The sequence below is a fragment of the Mixophyes fleayi genome, chromosome 2 (assembly GCF_038048845.1).
Source record: "Mixophyes fleayi isolate aMixFle1 chromosome 2, aMixFle1.hap1, whole genome shotgun sequence".
In the NCBI taxonomy this organism is placed as follows: Eukaryota; Metazoa; Chordata; class Amphibia; order Anura; family Limnodynastidae; genus Mixophyes; species Mixophyes fleayi.
Window position 1 is genome coordinate 196947189 of NC_134403.1, and position 19558 is coordinate 196966746.

General features: G+C 41.9%; 1 protein-coding gene across 1 annotated transcript in view; it reads left to right on the plus strand.

The window, feature by feature from the left end:
- The window catches only part of DHX40 (DEAH-box helicase 40), a 90747-nt gene that overhangs the window by 52055 nt on the left and 19134 nt on the right, over window positions 1-19558 (plus strand). The window contains exons 14-15 of the mRNA XM_075195291.1: window positions 15152-15260; window positions 18122-18216. Of these exons, the coding sequence (XP_075051392.1) occupies window positions 15152-15260; window positions 18122-18216 (204 nt within the window). The remainder of the gene's footprint in view (window positions 1-15151; window positions 15261-18121; window positions 18217-19558) is intronic.

The window sequence follows — 19558 nt, forward strand, 5'->3', positions numbered from 1 at the left end:
GACGAGATCACAACCAGGGAATTATAGACCTGTAAGCCTGACATCAATAGTGGGAGACTACTGGAAGGTATTTTATGGGATAGTATTTAGGATTACTTGGTACGCCATAAAATTATTAGTGGGAATCTGTCACGACTTGCACTCTGCAGCTGCTGTCTGCAGTGACTTTATTGGATCCATTATGTATTCTACTTGTAGTACCACTGCCCACCAAAGGGGCCACTGTGCTACTTTGATCATTTTCCTTGATTACTGAGAGTTGTGTCACCTGCATGAGGCCTATATAAGCCTGCCTGCTTCATACGGTCTGGGCCAGATCATCAGGTCATTCCTAGGAGCATTCCCTGTGCTCAGCTTCTGTCTGCTATCTGGACTCCTGCATATTTCTTCATTGAAATCACTACTGCTGTTATCTGCTATCTGGACTCCTGCATATTTCTTCATTGAAATCACTACTGCTGTTATCTGCTATCTGGACTCCTGCATATTTCTTCATTGAATTAAATTCGGAAATAGCTAGACCGCTATTCTTAATTTTCAGAGATTCAATCTCATCAAGCTTAGTACCAAGGGATTGGCGAATAGCAGATGTGCTGCCGTTGTTTAAAAAGGGGAGGAGATCACAACCAGGGAATTATAGACCTGTAAGCCTGACATCAATAGTGGGGAAACTACTGGAAGGTATTTTAAGGGGTAGTATTCAGAATTACTTGGTACGCCATAAAATTATTAGTGGGAATCAACATGGATTTGTGAGGGATAGGTCATGTCAAACTAATCTAATTAGTTACTACAAGGAAGTTAGTGGAAACTTAGACCAGGGTAGCACAGTAGATGTGGTCTACTTAGATTTTGCAAAGGCCTTTAATACAGTGCCACACAAGCGGTTGGTTTACAAAATTAGGGAACTGTGTCTATGAATCAATATTTGTACTTGGATCGAAAACTGGTTAGAGAATAGGGAACAGAGAGTTGTGATAAATGGAACATTTTCTAATTGGTCAAAAGTCTTAAGTGGAGAACCTCAAGGTTCCGTGCTGGGGCCACTCCTTTTTAATATATTCATTAATGACATTGGTGATGGTTTAGAGAGTAAAGTGTCACACGCCGCTCCCTTAATCAGGTCACGGCTCTGTGACTTTCCCTTTAAGAACCATGATTCTGCTTGCTTCTCCTTCAGACCTTACTTTCACAGGTGTTCCCAGCTACTGTGATCTGGACCACTCCCTAAACCTTATTGGTCCTGGAGCACTATATTAACCTCCCAAGGTTATGGGCTTATTGCCTGATGTTCGTGTTACTCAGTCTACCTTGGTCTAGGCTAAATCTCCTACTGCTGTTACCTGTCTGCTGGACTTCTACATCTACAACCACCATACCTGGTACTTGTAGTTCCACAATGCTTACTGAATCTCCTACTGCTGTTACCTGTGTGCTGGACTTCTACATCTACAACCACCATACCTGGTACATGTAGTTCCACACTGCTTACTGAATCTCCTACAGCTGTTACCTGTGTACTGGACTTCTACATCTGCACACTGAACTGTTTCGTGAGTTGCCTATTACACCTGCACTCATATTGATTGGCTCAACTACCTCTCTGCTCGGCTGCCTGTATTCTCTACTGAACTACAATCAAGTTACCTTGTCATCTGTGGTTCTATGTTTGGCACAGCTATTCTTATTACTATGCTGATTATTAGTTGCTGGACTGTTGTTATGAATATATTGCCAAGCTAGTAGCCAGTTCCGTTATTCAAGTTGTGTGCGTTCAATCTTCATGCCGTTGCTATTGGTTACCAACGGAACTTCTTTCGTGATTTCATTGTATTTTGTGAACTGCCGTGTACTCAGCTTGCTGAGTTGTACATATCTTATACTGTTGCTGTTATACCATCTATCAATATACTATATTGCAACGCTACTAACATCTTCCGTGTTTTGTTCAACCTCCACCATCCACTACTAATAACATCTAAGTAGTGGCAAAAGGGATCCATATAATATCCATAGCCGTGACAGTAAGATCAGGCCAAAAATGTCTGATCCCCCGGTGGAGCCGTCTGCGAGGGATATGCTACAGCATTTAATTCTTCGAGCTGAAAAGCAGGAGGACACACTGGCTCTGGTGCTACAATGTCTGCATGCACTCACTGGTTGTCTGGATGTGTTGCCAATAAATCAACCACAGATGCCAGCCTCCCCTCCTGAGCAAGTTTCGGAACTTCAGGCCTCCCTTGTGACCTACTCTATGCTCAGGTTACCTACTCCGGCCAAATTTGATGGGGACCCTAAAATGTGTCGTGATTTTCTCAATCAGTGCTCAATCCAGTTTGAGCTTCAATCACAAAATTTTCCCACTGATAGGTCTAAAGTGGCATATGTGGTTTATCTACTGAATGGCAAAGCCTTAGCCTGGGCATCCCCACTCTAGGAGAGGAATGATCCACTTCTCTCTGATTATGCATCTTTTCTTTTGATGTTCCGTCGCATCTTCGATGAACCTGGTCGACTCTCCTCTGCCTCCATGGCTATATTCCGTTTGCGACAAGGGAATCTGTCAGTGGCTCAATATGTTGTTGAATTCCACATATTATCCTCTGAATTATCTTGGAACGATGAAGCACTGGTGGCCGCATTTTGGCAGGGGTTATCTGACCATGTTAAAAATGGTTTAGCCTCTTGTGAACTTCCTACAAATTTGGATGCCATCATCTTATTGTGTAACAAAGTGGATTTATGTTTCAGAGAGAGAGCTATAGAGGAAGAGAGAGCTCGCCGCCCAATTTATAAGCCAGTTCCGCACTCTGTGTCACTTTCTTCAATACCTGATGAGCCTATGCAAATTGGGAGATCTCGATTGACCCCAGAGGAACGTGGCAGAAGACGTCGGGACAAGTTATGCATTTATTGTGGTGACTCTGGTCACTTTCTAGATTCCTGTGGTAAAAGACCGGGAAAAGGTCAAACCCCGATCTGCTTCTGGAGAGTCAGATTGGAGCCTAGGGAAACCTTTTCTCTTGTGGCTTGTAGCCTTTCTGTTTCTTTGATGTACAATTCCAAAAGTCATGCTACTCAAGCTTTGGTGGATTCTGGTGTGACTGAGAACTTTATTTCACAGACTTTAGTTAATGAATGGTTAATTCCATCTGTTCCTTTGAAGACTCCTGTTGTCATCACAACCATCGATGGATCCCAGCTTTCTCAAGGGGTGGTTCATGCCCGGACCGAGCGTCTTCGTCTTCATGTTGGTGCTTTACATTCTTAAAGTATTTCTTTTCTGATTTTGCCTCGTACTGCTTTTCCAGTTGTCCTGGGCCTTTCATGGCTTCAATTACATTCTCTACAACTAGATTGGAAGACTTCTGAGATTCTGTCCTGGGGTCCTAATTGCCATTCTGGATGTCTGACCAAGGGGAAACCGCTCCGGTCTCCTAGACTCCCTGCACCTTTGGAACCTTCTGCATTACCTTCTCAATATCAATCATCTGCTCCAGAGAGGGCCCTGTCCCTCCAGTCTGCTCCAGAGAGGGCCCTGTCCCTCCAGTCTGCTCCAGAGAGGGCCCTGTCCCTCCAGTCTGCTCCAGAGAGGGCCCTGTCCCTCCAGTCTGCTCCAGAGAGCGCCCTGTCCCTCCAGTCTGCTCCAGAGAGGGCCCTGTCCCTCCAGTCTGCTCCAGAGAGGGCCCTGTCCCTCCAGTCTGCTCCAGAGAGGGCCCTGTCCCTCCAGTCTGCTCCAGAGAGGGCCCTGTCCCTCCAGTCTGCTCCAGAGAGGGCCCTGTCCCTCCAGTCTGCTCCAGAGAGGGCCCTGTCCCTCCAGTCTGCTCCAGAGAGGGCCCTGTCCCTCCAGTCTGCTCCAGAGAGGGCCCTGTCCCTCCAGTCTGCTCCAGAGAGGGCCCTTTCCCTCCAGTCTGCTCCAGAGAGGGCCCTTTCCCTCCAGTCTGCTCCAGAGAGGGCCCTTTCCCTCCAGTCTGCTCCAGAGAGGGCCCTTTCCCTCCAGTCTGCTCCAGAGAAGGCCTTGTCCCAGGCGGTTCAGCCCGAGTTGCCAGTCCATGCGGTTCAGCCCGAGTTGCCAGTCCATGCGGTTCAGCCCGAGTTGCCAGTCCATGCGGTTCAGCCAGAGTTGCCTGTCCCAGGCGGTTCAGCCCGAGTTGCCTGTCCCAGGCGGTTCAGCCCGAGTTGCCTGTCCCATGCGGTTCAGCCCGAGTTGCCAGTCCATGCGGTTCAGCCCGAGTTGCCAGTCCATGCGGTTCAGCCCGAGTTGCCTGTCCATGCGGTTCAGCCCAAGTTGCCACTTGGTGCTGTCTGCTCTGCGGCTCCTCACAGTGCTGTCTGCTCTGCGGCTCCTCACAGTGCTGTCTGCTCTGCGGCTCCTCACAGTGCTGTCTGCTCTGCGGCTCCTCACAGTGCTGTCTGCTCTGCGGCTCCTCACAGTGCTGTCTGCTCTGCGGCCGTAATTCTTCCTCAACAATCTCCTACTAATCGTTCCAGTTTGGATCCTAAGTGCCTACAGATGTCTATCGTTATTCCATATTCTGTTCCTGCTGCAGAACTTGTTCAGAATTTTTCAGATACTTGGAATCCAGTTATATTCCAGCTTAAGAAGACATCTATTCGATATAAGTCAGCGGCTCACAGGAAACATAGAGCCGTATCTGCTCTTAAAGTGAGTGACAGAGTTTGGTTGTCAACTCGGAACATTCATCGTAAAGTCCCTTCTAGGAAGTTCGCCCCTCGATTCATCGGACCGTATAAAGTTTTGAAGTCATCGCTAAGTGTCCAGTGGCCACTTTTAAAAGGGGGGGTTCTGTCACACGCTGCTCCCTTAATCAGGTCCCGGCTCTGTGACTTTCCCTTTAAGAACCATAATTCTGCTTGCTTCTCCTTCAGACCTTACTTTCACAGGTGTTCCCAGCTACTGTGATCTGTACCACTCCCTAAACCTTATTGGTCCTGGAGCACTATATTAACCTCCCAAGGTTATGGGCTTATTGCCTGATCTTCGTGTTACTCAGTCTACCTTGGTCTAGGCTAAATCTCCTACTGCTGTTACCTGTGTGCTGGACTTCTACATCTACAACCACCATACCTGGTATTTGTAGTTCCACACTGCTTACTGAATCTCCTACTGCTGTTACCTGTGTACTGGACTTCTACATCTGCACACTGAACTGTTTCGTGAGTTGCCTATTACACCTGCACTCATATTGATTGGCTCAACTACCTCTCTGCTCGGCTGCCTGTATTCTCTACTGAACTACAATCAAGTTACCTTGTCATCTGTGGTTCTATGTTTGGCACGGCTATTCTTATTACTCTGCTGATTATTAGTTGCTGGACTGTTCTTAAGAATATATTGCCAAGCTAGTAGCCAGTTCCGTTATTCAAGTTGTGTGCGTTCAATCTTCATGCTGTTGCTATTGGTTACCAACGGAACTTCTTTCGTGATTTCATTGTATTTTGTGAACTGCCGTGTACTAAGCTTGCTGAGTTGTACATATCTTATACTGTTGCTGTTATACCATCTATCAATATACTATATTGCAACGCTACTAACATCTTCTGTGTTTTGTTCAACCTCCACCATCCACTACTAATAACATCTAAGTAGTGGCAAAAGGGATCCATAAAATATCCATAGCCGTGACAGTAAAGTTTCTATCTTTGCAGATGACACTAAACTCTGTAAGGTAATAAAATCAGAGCAAGATGTAACTTCTCTACAGAGGGACTTAAATAAACTGGAGGATTGGGCGGCCAAATGGAATATGAGGTTTAACACAGATAAATGTAAGGTTATGCATTCAGGGATCAAAAACAAGAACGCAATCTATAAATTAAATGGAATTAATTTAGGAGAATCTATAATGGAAAAGGATTTGGGAGTGCTCGTAGACAGTAGACTTAGCAATAGTGCTCAATGTCAAGCAGCAGCTGCAAGGGCAAACAAAGTATTGGCATGCATAAAAAGGGGCATAGATGCAAGGGAAGACAGTGTAATTTTGCCACTGTATAAATCGTTGGTAAGACCTCATCTTGAATATGCAGTACAGTTCTGGGCACAACTCTATAAAAAAGATAATTTGGAACTAGAAAGGTTTCAGAGAAGGGCGACAAAATTGATAAAGGGTATGGAGTCATTGAGTTATGAGGAAAGGTTAGCCAGTTTAGGCATGTTTACTTTAGAAAAGAGGCATCTAAGGGGAGATATGATTACTATGTACAAATACATTAGGGGTCAATACAGAGAACTTTCATGGGAACTTTTTACCCCAAGGACTATACACAGGACACGTGGTCATCCCCTAAGGTTAGAGGAGAGGAAATTTCACAACTAGCAAAGGAAGTGGTTCTTTACAGTAAGGGCAGTCAAGATATGGAATTCATTGCCAGGGAAGGTTGTGATGGCAGATTCAATAGATATGTTTAAGAAAGAGTTAGACAAATTTTTAGCGGAAAGGTGTATCCAGGGATACGACCGTTAATTAAAATGTAGGATAGTAGTGGATATAGGGTAAAAATAGGACTGCAATATTGAGTCTGGGGGGATTTTCACAATTGAAACACATTGGCGGTTGCTTACTCTGGATCAATTTAAATATAAGTGCAGGATCGCAGGAGATACAAAATAGGTTGAACTTGATGGACTGGTGTCTTTTTTAATCCTCATCTACTATGTTACTATGATAATATTGCGCATTATTGCCATAATAACGGTAATAGTGTGCAGGCCGCGTTACTTTCGGCAGTAACAAAGCCAATTAAATTCCCCCCTAAATGTAAAAATCTTTTAATAAGTCCCCCGCATCCACAAAACAAATACTAAATTGACTGCAATTAAGCCCCCCCCCCCCCCCTACAGTTGTTTGTCTGTTTTGCCTTGCACATCAGATTAATACATGAGCACCACAATCCTGGAGTATGCACTCCATAGACTGTTTCCCTTTGCTGATGATGTTTTTCCCTCGGAGTTCCATGCTCATATAAGCTAATACACCTTTGCCTATTAAACATGGCAAGTTGAGCTCTCTTGGTCACTGATGCTACTGACAAATGCGTTACAATGATCACCGTCCTTCTAATATCATTGCCCCCCCTGCAGACAATTTTTACTCGCCCCCCCTGCAGACATTTCCAATCACCACCCCCTTCCCCTGCAGACATTTTCAATCACCCCCCCCTTCCCCCTGCAGACATTTTCAATCACCCCCCCTTCCCCCTGCAGACATTTTCAATCACGCTTCCACCTGCAGACATTTTCATTCACCCCCCCCATCCCCTTGCAGACATTTTCAGTCACCCCCCCCTTTCTCCCGTGCAGTTATTTTTACTTATTCTCCTCCGCCCCTGCAGTACCTGTCGCTATCCCCCGGACGGAATGCAAAGAAAAAGAGCACATCAACTTACCTCAACACCCTGTGCCGTCAACAGACCGAAAGCTCCTAGGCAGCTGCGCATGACGTCACACTTCATGACGTTACATTGCGCGGCCGTGCAAAAGTTAAAAAAAAAAAAGCTGCGGGACTGGAAGTGCAGGGAACCGGACCGGCCCATACAGCCATCGGCCCTTATGGCAAATGTCAGAAGTGCCAGATGGCCAGTCCGGCCCTGATTTACGGGCTCCATAGCAACGTTTTGTAAGAGTCCGCATGTAATGTCCAAAGATGAGAAAAACACATATACTTATGGCGGCATTGACAGGGGAGCTGGGCTGCACCTCCTGCCATTATGGTATTCACGCCCTTGCCTAGAAAAATGGAGTTAATTTACTAAGCACACCCGCTACAAACCGCTGTGAGTTTTATTAAAGTAATTCTATCATTTTCAAATAAGCATTGCCCAAGCGATTGTATTGTGTTTCCGAAGCACAAATTAATTTATTTTAGCAGAACCAAAGTTTTATTAAAGTAATTCTATCATTTTCAAATAAGCATTGCCCAAGCGATTGTATTGTGTTTCCGAAGCACAAATTTATTTTAGCAGAAGCAAAGTTTAACAATTCAACACATGATTATAATACAGTACAGCCAATACCAAAAGATAAATACATACCGCTGTATTCGCATGCGCTCGCTGCGCTCCCACGGGTACCAGTGAACAGTATATCAGAGTAGACTGAGGCTAGTGGGAGCACAGCTATGATTATATACATTCAGTGTTACAGAGAGAACAATGCAGATGGCTTGCTTCTATAGGTCCAAACTTCAGATGGGTCCAGTGTAAACAGGTCATAGGCTAGTTCAAACAACCCCCTCAAAGGCTGAGGGTCAACATTCCAGATGATTCTCCCGCCCTAGTTACAACTAGTCCATTAGCATTTTACAGTTTGGTATCACTCTGACTATTTATTCCCTAACATCAATAACTAGAGTATGCAATATGCGATCTCTTCGGCGAATGAACTGGACAGCTGCTGATGAATAGGGAATTAAAATGATATCAGACATGACACATTTCCTATAACCTGAACATTAAATAACACTGAAGTGTACATATAATCATATTATATAAACTAATAATAAACTAAATACTATCTGCTCATAAATCACTGTGGATTGGAATCAATATAAATATGAAATATATAAATAACTAAATGTAGTGCAAGTGTGTGCGTGCGTATTTTACCGCGTGATCGCACTATGCCACGTGTAGCGTGGCATACTGAGTGCAATCGCACGATAAAACAATATTAACCAATATACTTTCGTTCATCCAATTATACGACTTCGACAGTTCTACCCTTGATAGTATAATAAACTATCACCTTAAAGATTTTATATGCAGGATCTCAGTACCACGTTTCAATGCTATGTAATGCACGCCCCCCTTGGTGTATGACCATGCTGTCTGTGGATCTAAACAAGTTATCATAAGAGTCTTAATCCTCAAAACGATTTCTTCTTTTACTAGAGCTTTAATAGACCGTATACTTCTGGAGCTTGGAGATAACCTTTTGTATGCCCTTCAAGGGTGCAATAAAACATGTAATACATTATTTGGAAGGGTGCAGAGTACAATAGAACATGTATCAGTTATACAGAATACTCTACTACAGTTCTTCAAGTTTAACAGGTTCATCTGTTCAACACATGTCTTTAAGCTCAGAATACATGTAAACACTTCATGTTCATCAATAGCATCATCCTATGTCTATCAATAATGTCATGAATAATCTCCTTCAGCTTGCGTTAATATACACACTTCTAATAATGTCATCAGTTCTTTTCATCAAAACTTGTGGGCGGGCTATTGTCTGCTCTTTCTTCCCAGTCTCCCAATACTCAGGTTTCTTTGTACGTGAAATAGCGGTTGGCTTGCCAAACATTGGGAGACTCCAGATTAAGGGACCTAGGTGTCGTACTTTTCCCCTAGCGACCTCCCACCCATAATTCGAGTACCTCAGGAATATTTAGTGGAAAGAGAACTAGTCCTACTTGGTATAAGAGCACCCCCAGCACTTTTTGGTCTACAACCTTACCCACCCAAGAATGATAATCATTCTCAAGGATGCCTGCTCAAGCCTGAATATTACTGGACTGGCATCGCTGGGTGTACCTCTCTTCAACTATGAGGTCAAACGTACTTACGGATGTAATGCTACTCAGACAATAGCCCCTCACTGTCACGGGCACTAGGAGTCTTTGCCCAGGATATCACCAGATGTAGTCTTACCAGAGTAGTGTATGCACACAGTGGTCTTCTGGTAGCAGGGTGACTAGCGGAACAGGAGAATCAGCAGATGGTGAGAGGATGCTCGAGGAAAGTCTATGACTAGCAGCAACAGGTTATGAGTTAAACAATATGAACACGAGGATCTTGATGGACGTGAAGACGTGAGGAAAGTCAGTGGTCTGCGTACAGCAAGTTGTACCACTGCTTGTAATGATGGGACAGGTTCCAGGAGCTAGTAGGTAACGGGGAAGTCAGTGGTCTGCGTATAGCAAGTTGTACCACTGCTTATAGTGAGGAAACTTGTAACTGGTGCCAATAGGAAACAGGGAGTCAGTGGTCTGCGTTCAGCAAGTTGTACCACTGCATATATAGGTGAGGATAGGCACTAGGGTAGAGGAATGGAGCATCAAAGGTAACACGGAGAGCACAAGGAACTTGATTCCAATGGTATATATAATACAATAGCAAATGACTAGCGCTGCTTGAAGATACAAAGTCACTACTGAGATCCAGGACATATGAGACAAAGTCAATAGCATCTATAACTTCGTGAGATAGAGGACTCCGTAGATGAGCAAAACACAGTCCAAGCGGATATGCAATAAACTGGTAAAGTCAATAAAAGATAAGCATACCGCGGTTCAGTTGAGCAGGCTGTCACGAGAGAAACACAGGGATAACTGAGCGGCTGAACGCCGACACGAGTAGAGACCACAGGAGAGTGGTAGCGGTAATCCGTGTCTGTGAAGCACACAGACAGAGAACATTACACGAGAGGAGCAATGATGATTCTTGCGGAGGTCAGCAGGAATAGTAGACACGATGAAACACAGGAGAGTTGAAGCGTTCTGGCAACCGGCAATGCAGTAGACAGGAATCAGCTAGGACTGAAGACACGATGAACACAGGAGAGTTGAAGCGGTCTGGAAACCGGTAATGCAGTAGCGAGGAATCAGCTGGGACTGAAGACACGATGAAACACAGGAGAGTTGAAGCGGTCTGGAAACCGGTAATGCAGTAGCGAGGAATCAGCTAGGACTGAAGACACGATGAACACAGGAGAGTTGAAGCGGTCTGGAAACCGGTAATGCAGTAGCGAGGAATCAGCTGGGACTGAAGACACGATGAAACACAGGAGAGTTGAAGCGGTCTGGAAACCGTTAATGCAGTAGCGAGGAATCAGCTGGAACTGAAGACACGATGAAACACAGGAGAGTTGAAGCGGTCTGGAAACCGGTAATGCAGTAGCGAGGAATCAGCTGGAACTGAAGACACGATGAAACACAGGAGAGTTGAAGCGTTCTGGAAACTGGCAATGCAGTAGCGAGGAATCAGCTGGAGCTGAAGACACGAGGAAACACAGGAGAGTTGAAGCGGTCTGGAAACCGGTAATGCAGTAGCGAGGAATCAGCTGGAGCTGAAGACACGAGGAAACACAGGAACACCTTCAGAGACTCACAGGGAATGAGACTCCAAGATCAGGCAACGAGGTATTGACCACAGGTGCTTTAAATAGGGAGTGTTGCCTGATCAGCCAATTAACTAAAAGCAACAGGTCTAAAGAGTTCATAGAGGCTGCGCATGCGCAGACCATCAGGATGGCGGGCGGCCACGGTTTCTAACAACGGGAGAAGAGGCACTCACAGTCCGGTGAGTGACACTCACACTTTCTCCAAGCTCCAAGGTTTCCAGATTTTCCTTTACCCCTGAATTGAATAGAGTAATTGGCTGGACCGATTGTGCTACTAACTTCTCCTTCATCCCCAATTTCTCAATATCATTACCTGAACCAGCCTCTGTCACCTGTCAACAATCAAAAATAATTGACCGTCCTGAAAAGAGAATGTGATGAGAGAAACACAGAACAGGAAAAGTACAACTTTATGATGGACAACTGTCTTAGCCTTTGGCTCAGGTGCTACTAACTGCATTCGAGGCCTCCCAGAACAGATTCATGAGTGCACTTGGACCTTTCTCTGAGTGTTGGCCCCTCTGCAGTGGGTGAAATGGGCACCAGTGTGTCGCTGCTACCCTTGAAGTCGTGATGCTGGTAGCCTACACCTGGTACCTGTCTGTCAAATAACCTGAGCCTAGGAAATTAATGTTCCACAACTTACTCTCCCGGTCCAACATCCTGACAGTTAGTGTAACTTTTCAGGAAACAGTGTTTTGAACGTTCTCGGTTGCTATCTCACCGTTTACCTTCCCTCTCAAGGTCTAAACTAGTCTCTCAGTTACAAACTCATCCCAAGAGGGGTCAAGAACATTTCAAAAGTCAACAGGTTAAGAGGCAGCCCAGGAGTGATCTTGATAGTGGGGAAGGACTAGTGGCCAAAGCTATCAACCCCTTCAATCAAGTTTCAACCCTCATTCTATTCAATTTGTTCTAATACCCTTATTTTATGTTCACACTGGTTTGTGGCTAATCAAAAGTATGTAATTTGTTACCACTACTCATACATTATACATTTATTATCAATAACATGAATACCCCTATCACCTATTATAACTCTAGGGCATTCACATTGAATAACAAAAGCTTTATGACACAGTAATACATTAGACACATTTCAATACACCTTTACCCAGACATATTTCATCGGTACACCAGTGTATACTTGAGAATCCTGCAAGGTGGTAATTGGATGACATGGATTTGTTTCACCTGGAGAAATTCTTCAGGTAACCCAAATCTTCATATATTAGCTAATATGTGTATGTGTGTGTGTGTTCACATTTTAAGACAATACAACGAAAAACAAAACAAAACATAGATTTGTCAGCTGTCACATAAAACCCGGCTGTCGATTTGACAGCTATGTTCACCCTGGTGTGACAGCCATGTATAGTTGTGTGTGTAAGTGTGGATTTTACTAGCAGCTACTTCAGTTGGTAACTGTGTCACTGTGTAAAGTCCTCTATGTAGTGTCCTACTCATATGCTGGTATTGCTATAAAGGATTTTTCAGTCACCTCAACATCGCCCCCTAGACTAGAAAAATGCTGAAGACCATATATATCAATCGATTTTCCCTCTGCCAACTCACATTTTCATTTTCAGTACCCTATATTCAGCTACTTGACTAAGTGAAAAGGGCAAAGGGGTCTATTTCTATAACACTTCAAATATAACAGTATCCATTACATGTCTGTCTAACAGTGAAAAAATATAAAACACGAAAATTCTACATTTTCTAGGGTTTCACATTATGTCGTATCTTGTGCCAAAAATCCTACTCCAATGTTCTACACAGAGATGCATATCTGTATGTTTAACCTCTAGCGATCTCTCCACCCTTTGTGCATAAATATAAAGGCACACTTTGTACAGGAGGCAAAAAGCAGATATGCAATCTAAAAAAAAAACATGAATCATATTTCCACAACAAAAACTTTCTGCTTAACATTAGCAGCTTCTATACACCTAACACCAAACCCCTAAATGTTTCTGTAACTCATGTCAATCTAGTGTGTATCTCCCTGAGTTTGTCTTATGTAAAAAAAAATGTCTAAGCCCCATAAATGAGACTGTGTCTATGTCTTTTCATATCTCTATACAAGAGAAGAGAGAGAAAGATAGAGAGATACTAGCATAGATGTAAAGAATGAGAAATAAGAAAGCAAATGAGTAATAAGAATACAAAGATTTTGAATACAAGGGTTTGAAAACAAACAAACATGCAAAAAGGGAGATTTTATAGCAAACATGACTGCTGGATTGGACACTATGGGACAATGGCTGTATTCATTCCACTAATCCCCTATTCACCAAACTATGACCCCTGCTCATACTTGACTAGGGGGTCTTGCATCAACCATGCAATCCAGTGTTGTCTGTCATTTGGTCTTTAAGAACTCTGTATCACCATAACTACATACCTTTGCAACGGACTTCCTGACTTATAACAGAGAAATGGAAGAAAAATGTAACTCTTGGGGGTAAATGTATCAAGCTGAGAGTTAGCCGGCGGGTTTGAAAAGTGGAGATGTTGCCAATAGCAACCAATCAGATTCTAGCTGTCATTTTGTAGAATGCATTAAATAAATGATAGCTAGAATCTGATTGGTTTTTCAAACCCGCCGGAAAACTCTCAGCTTGATACATTTACTCCTTGGTGACTCATCTGAGATACATAAAACGATATTTTGGAGCAAAGTATGTACATACTTCATTTTTGGATAATGATTCTTAGCCAAACAAATTATCATGAGTCACTGCAGCCTAAAACAAAGAGTGTTCCAATGATCCATTGATCCAATGATCCATCAATAACTAGAGTATGCAATATGCGATCTCTTCGGCGAATGAACTGGACAGCTGCTGATGAATAGGGGATTAAAATGATATCAGACATTTCCCATAACCTGAACCTTAAATAACACTGAAGTGTACATATAATCATATTATATAAACTAATAATAAACTAAATACTATCTGCTCATAATTCACTGTGGATTGGAATCAATATAAATATGAAATATATAAATAACTAAAAGTTGTAGTGCAAGTGTGTGCGTGCGTATTTTACCGCGTGATCGCACTATGCCACGTGTAGCGTGGCATACTGAGTGCAATCGCACGATAAAACAATATTAACCAATATACTTTCGTTCATCCAAATATACGACTTCGACAGTTTTCATCAGTGCGCCTCAATGGCCTTCCCACTTCAAGGTGCACATACACAAGCTAGAAGTGTGCCTTGTTATAAGCTTTAGTGATGCCCCTTGTGCAAAAGTTTAAACTGCAGATCAAGGTTCAAGTCCAACCTCCTACCCTTTAGTACCACCCCTGTAAATCAAGTAAACTTTTTTTTCTCCTCCTAATTTACTGCCTGGTTTAACATTATTTGTGGTTTGTATTACTCATGAGAGTTTGTGTGAATATATGGTGATTTTCTTTACCCGATGTGTCAATGTTTGTGTGTGTGATACGTTTTATTACAGTATATTGCTCAGAGTGCACCTGGAAACACACTTCTTTTCCAAAGCACAACATGGAACTGCACAACGAGAACCATTAAAAGTGTGAACAAAACCCAAATTAACTGAAAATGTGCCCACTCCACTTCTTTATCTCATTGCAATAATATTACTGTACAAACTGCAATCTCTGTTCTGGACGGCATTGCAAATCAAGGCACACCAGTGCAGCTAGGAATGCTCTGCATCCACCCAATGCCCCCCTTCTGCCAGTGCAAAAGGTTATTCCTCTGCACGTGTGCCCATCTTGTTTTGTTGGTAACACAATCGAAGATTGTAGTGCACAGCACTTCCAAAGCTCCGATCACACTGCAGAGGGGTCATTTTATGCTTTATAGATATGATTGCGCACAGGCAAATGAAACAGTATAACAGGGTTTGCTTTATGTGTGCATGAACACGGAGATGCACTGAAATGCTGTGTTTGTTAGGATATGAACTGCTTGACCTGGATACTATTCTTATTGATACATAATTATACTATTTTTCTTTGTCAGTGACAATCCTGCTTCCTGGTGTCACAGAAACGCAGTTCACTGGAGAGCTGTAAAGTCTGCGTTCAGTGTGGAAAAACAGCTTCAGGATATTACAGATAAGCTGAAACAGGTGTGTACCTTAATTTCTGTTATCTGCATATGCAATTATGTAGGCACCAGAATTGACCGGAGTGACCTGTTTTCAGAGTTATCGGGGTACTTTATATTTGAGGAAGAATCAAAATGATAATATGTTTGTTATTGTATTTATAATATTAAAATGTCATACTCAGTGTCAAGTATAAAACATGAAAAGAAGCTGTATTATGTGGCAATAAGAATATGTAAAATATACAAAATAAAATGTACTGTAGTAAAATAAGGACAGAGAAATTAGCTTTGGGGTCATAGAAACTCTCACAGAGAGAACTGCTGGAGCTTCTGGTTCAAACCTTAGTGTACATTGGACAAGTCATTTGGTCTTCCTGTGTCCCAGGCACTAGAAATGTGACTGAAAGATCAGCTGGTCAAGCAGACCGTGTCTGGTGTCTGACAAACTTTGTGTTTAATATAGGGAAAGTATTCTATATAAGGATATTTATCTTCTTATCAAAACAATTGTATTTTCTTCTTCACAAAAATGTATCACTACAACTAGAATATCTAAATTAGATAATTAGTTCTGATATTCAAGTTGGTACTTTTGAATGATAGTTTTTTTCACATAGTCAATAATACAGTAACGCTTACCGTTAAATTATACGTCTCGCATACACACATTAATGATAGCCATTATGTTGATGCACCCAATAATGAGAATATAGTCTATTAAGTCACTAGAAATCAGTTACATCACTAAGGTACTCCATGGCTAATTATCAGTCATGAGGCACTGCTTAGTAGTGGATTGATAGGCTGCATTCTCTTTCACTGGTTGCTTCCACTATGTATAGTGTATATTGATAGGCGTAATGTAAATAAGTCAAATTTATTACCACTCCATTGTTGTAAGCAAGAGCTTAAGGCTGTTTTAAAAGCTCAGCAGTGATGCGATTTGTAGCTATATTATGTATCTATATAACATCTAGTAATATAAGGTGTAACTACTCTGCAGTTTTACCTGAAACACAAACACTGGGACCTCTGGACAATCAGAGACTGCTCAAGGAAGAAAGTGGATGTAATAGTGGATGCATGTTTTGCTGTGGAAGGAATGTATTAGCTGTAGATCTACATGTGTGTTTTGCTATTGGAGTGAATGTATGCTTTTCTGTGACATTACATGTGTGTACGGCTCTGACACTGGATACCCATAGACATTATGTAGTATTTACCTAGTATACAGAGTCCAATGATGGCACAATAATGGCCCACTCAACATCTCCCAACACATTTGCCCACTACCAACACACTTGGCAAAAATCCTTTGGTTAAACACCCCACTCCCAACCCTTGGTAAAGTGCTACACTCACAGTTGTATACCATTCTTAGAAACTCTCTACATGTAATGTAACATTTATTTAAATACCCAATGGCAAACATGCAAGCATAAAAATATCTTCACAGATACATCATCATCATTGTTTATTTATAAGGCGCCAGAGATTCTATAACGCCTGACATAGGCATTCAGATATGACATACAAAAACAGGTATATGCCTATACTTGAGCAGAATAAAAAATGCATGAATGCAGTTTACAGACAAGGGGCATACAAGGTAGTCTGATGGTGGACAGGTAGAGGGACCCTGCTGGTGAGACATTACATTCTAAAGGGAGAGATTTAGAAGAGACAATAGGAGCAAATGGGGCATTAGGCTTAGCAGATAGGAGAGTAGCTGAGGAGATGGAGGTTAAACAGTCAAAGTTGCAGGAGGGTAGGTTGAAGTGGTGCAGAGGCCTAGATCATACTTGCCAACTTATGGCAAATATGATCCGGAAGCTGCCGGGGGCAGATGGGCGTGCAGGGGGCAGGGCTCCGAAAATCTTGTCATTTTGGCCCCATACCCAAATGCCCAGCATTTTGGATTTAATTCTAATTTAAAGATGCGGGAGACTGTCATACTCTCCCGGGAGTCCATGAGACCCACCCAGAATTCGGGAGTCTCCCGGACATTCCGGGAGAGTTGGCAAGTATGGCCTAGATGGTGGAGAGACCTGTAAGGTGGCATCATGCATACGTATCCATAGATTCAGTGATGCAATAACCACAAGTTTAGCAACACTTGCACAAACCGCATATCTCCACCAACTTGTAATGGCCTTGTTTTGATCTGACCTGATTGACACCATTTGTCCTGGCTGTCAGCTCATACAATGTATTCAGGGACCAGCTGTACTCTGATTGCAGTGCATAGGGTTCCAAGTGCACTTAATAGCACTTTAGCTGTATCTAGATGCAGCAGGACTAATTGATTTTGTGCTATACCTTGACCATTCTGTGCTTTGTAAATTAAGCCTGTTGTATTGTTAAGTGTAGATAAAATTATTACATTATTTATTAATAGATTACTCAGAGTCTGGTTAACAAGCTCATGGTCTTTTGAAGGCATTTGAAAATGGTTGTTGACTGACAGATTTTGTAGCATAGTTTTGCCGCTTACTTTTTTCCCCCTGTAACTTTGCAGGGAAATCATGCTTCTGTTTGTAATATGATACTATATTGTATTCAAACAGTACAATACACAAGATGCATTACAGACAGTACTGTCAAATTGACTTGTGCACACTTAAAAGCAGAGTATGCACTCGGAAATATGTCTGATGCTTTATAAATAAATAATAGAAATAAAAATAAATGATGCAATAATGAAACTCACACCTATGTCCCCATCTCAGTTTGTGTAGCAATATATGTAAGAATATCTTATGAGCATTAGCAGATGCAATGGCACTAAAGGAGAAGTGCATTTTTACAGCCACCATAGCATAATCATTTTTGAATTGGTACTTTCACTTTTCATGTTTTGTTTTACATGTATTTATTTAGATGAAGGACTTTCCAGTGGAAAAATTGAATGTTCCCAGGAATGAGATACTCAAGCGATGTCTTTGTGCTGGTTTTTTCTCCAATGTAGCCAGAAGGTAAGGCAGTGCACATTACCATTTACAACAGTGCACACTAGTCTGTGCATCTGGGCCTCTAAATGGCGAGCCACCTTTTAAATAAATTGTCTTATTGTTTCATAAGGAATCTGGTTATTTTATGTTTATAAAATATTTTATTTTGTGGCAAATACATTCAAAGTTGAATTTTAATACTTTTGCACCTTATAATTCATGCCATCATAACTGTGACAGAGTGGCACAGGTTCCTAGCAAGATCTGGAATATGGTCTGGTTAACAAGGACATGGTCTTTTGAAGGCAGTACAGTTTTATTGTCTATCATGTGTTCTGTACATGTTGAGGAGGTATTGTGAAGGATGCAGGTGGCTAATGTGTACATTAAACTAGTGGCCATATTCTAAACCATATAACCTTTGTTAAACAGCAAATAAAGTAATGAACAAACTTACAAACTTCCTTTTACCTTGTTTAATAAAATGAGGTGTTTTATATAACGTGAACCATTACTAGATTACTGCATTCAAAGTCACATGTATTATCATCTAGGAGCTGTATAAACTGATTCACTAAGCTGAAATATATCTAATGTTGAAAACATTACCACTTGTTAGGCATTTTAATGTTGCTTATTACAATTACTGCTTCCAATTTTCTTTACTCAAGTGAAAACGTACATTTTATAGTGTTTTGGTTTATTTGTGTTTTTTTTTATATCTACGCTGTTCATTTTCAAATAACAACAAAAAAACATTAATTTATATACATATGAATCCACCCCATATATAAATTAATTGATGTAATGCCACAAAATAATGAAAATCCAAACTGAAAGGACTTAACAGGCATGATGAGAATCAGCGCAAGTATTGGTGGAATGTAACCATAAACTCAACACCTGGTAAAACCTACATGCGCTTTCTGCACAAATATATAATGGGGCTAACGCAAGTGGATGTGAGGATACAAAACTAAATGGTAGAAAGAAACAAGGACATCAATAATATCAAGAAAAAATAAATAAAATTAAGCATATTGAAGTATACAAAGATAATTAAAATATGTTTGGACTGCACTTTTCTACTTTAGTGTAGTGGATTGTTACCCACATGACCACACCTTAAAATCTGTCTGATGCTAGCAAACACAATACAAGCTTTAAGAATAATGACAACAAGGTAGAATATTGAAATAAAACATCTTCCTGCATTCCTTTGTTTTTATATTCATTCCTACTGCTTCCAAGTGTAAGCCTTTGGCTTAGTGAGAAAGCAGTTTCTCACTGGCTCTAGGAATGGCTTACAGCTGTGTAAGCCATTCCTTGAGCCAGGGTTTCACAAACCCAGTCCTCAGGGCCCCCT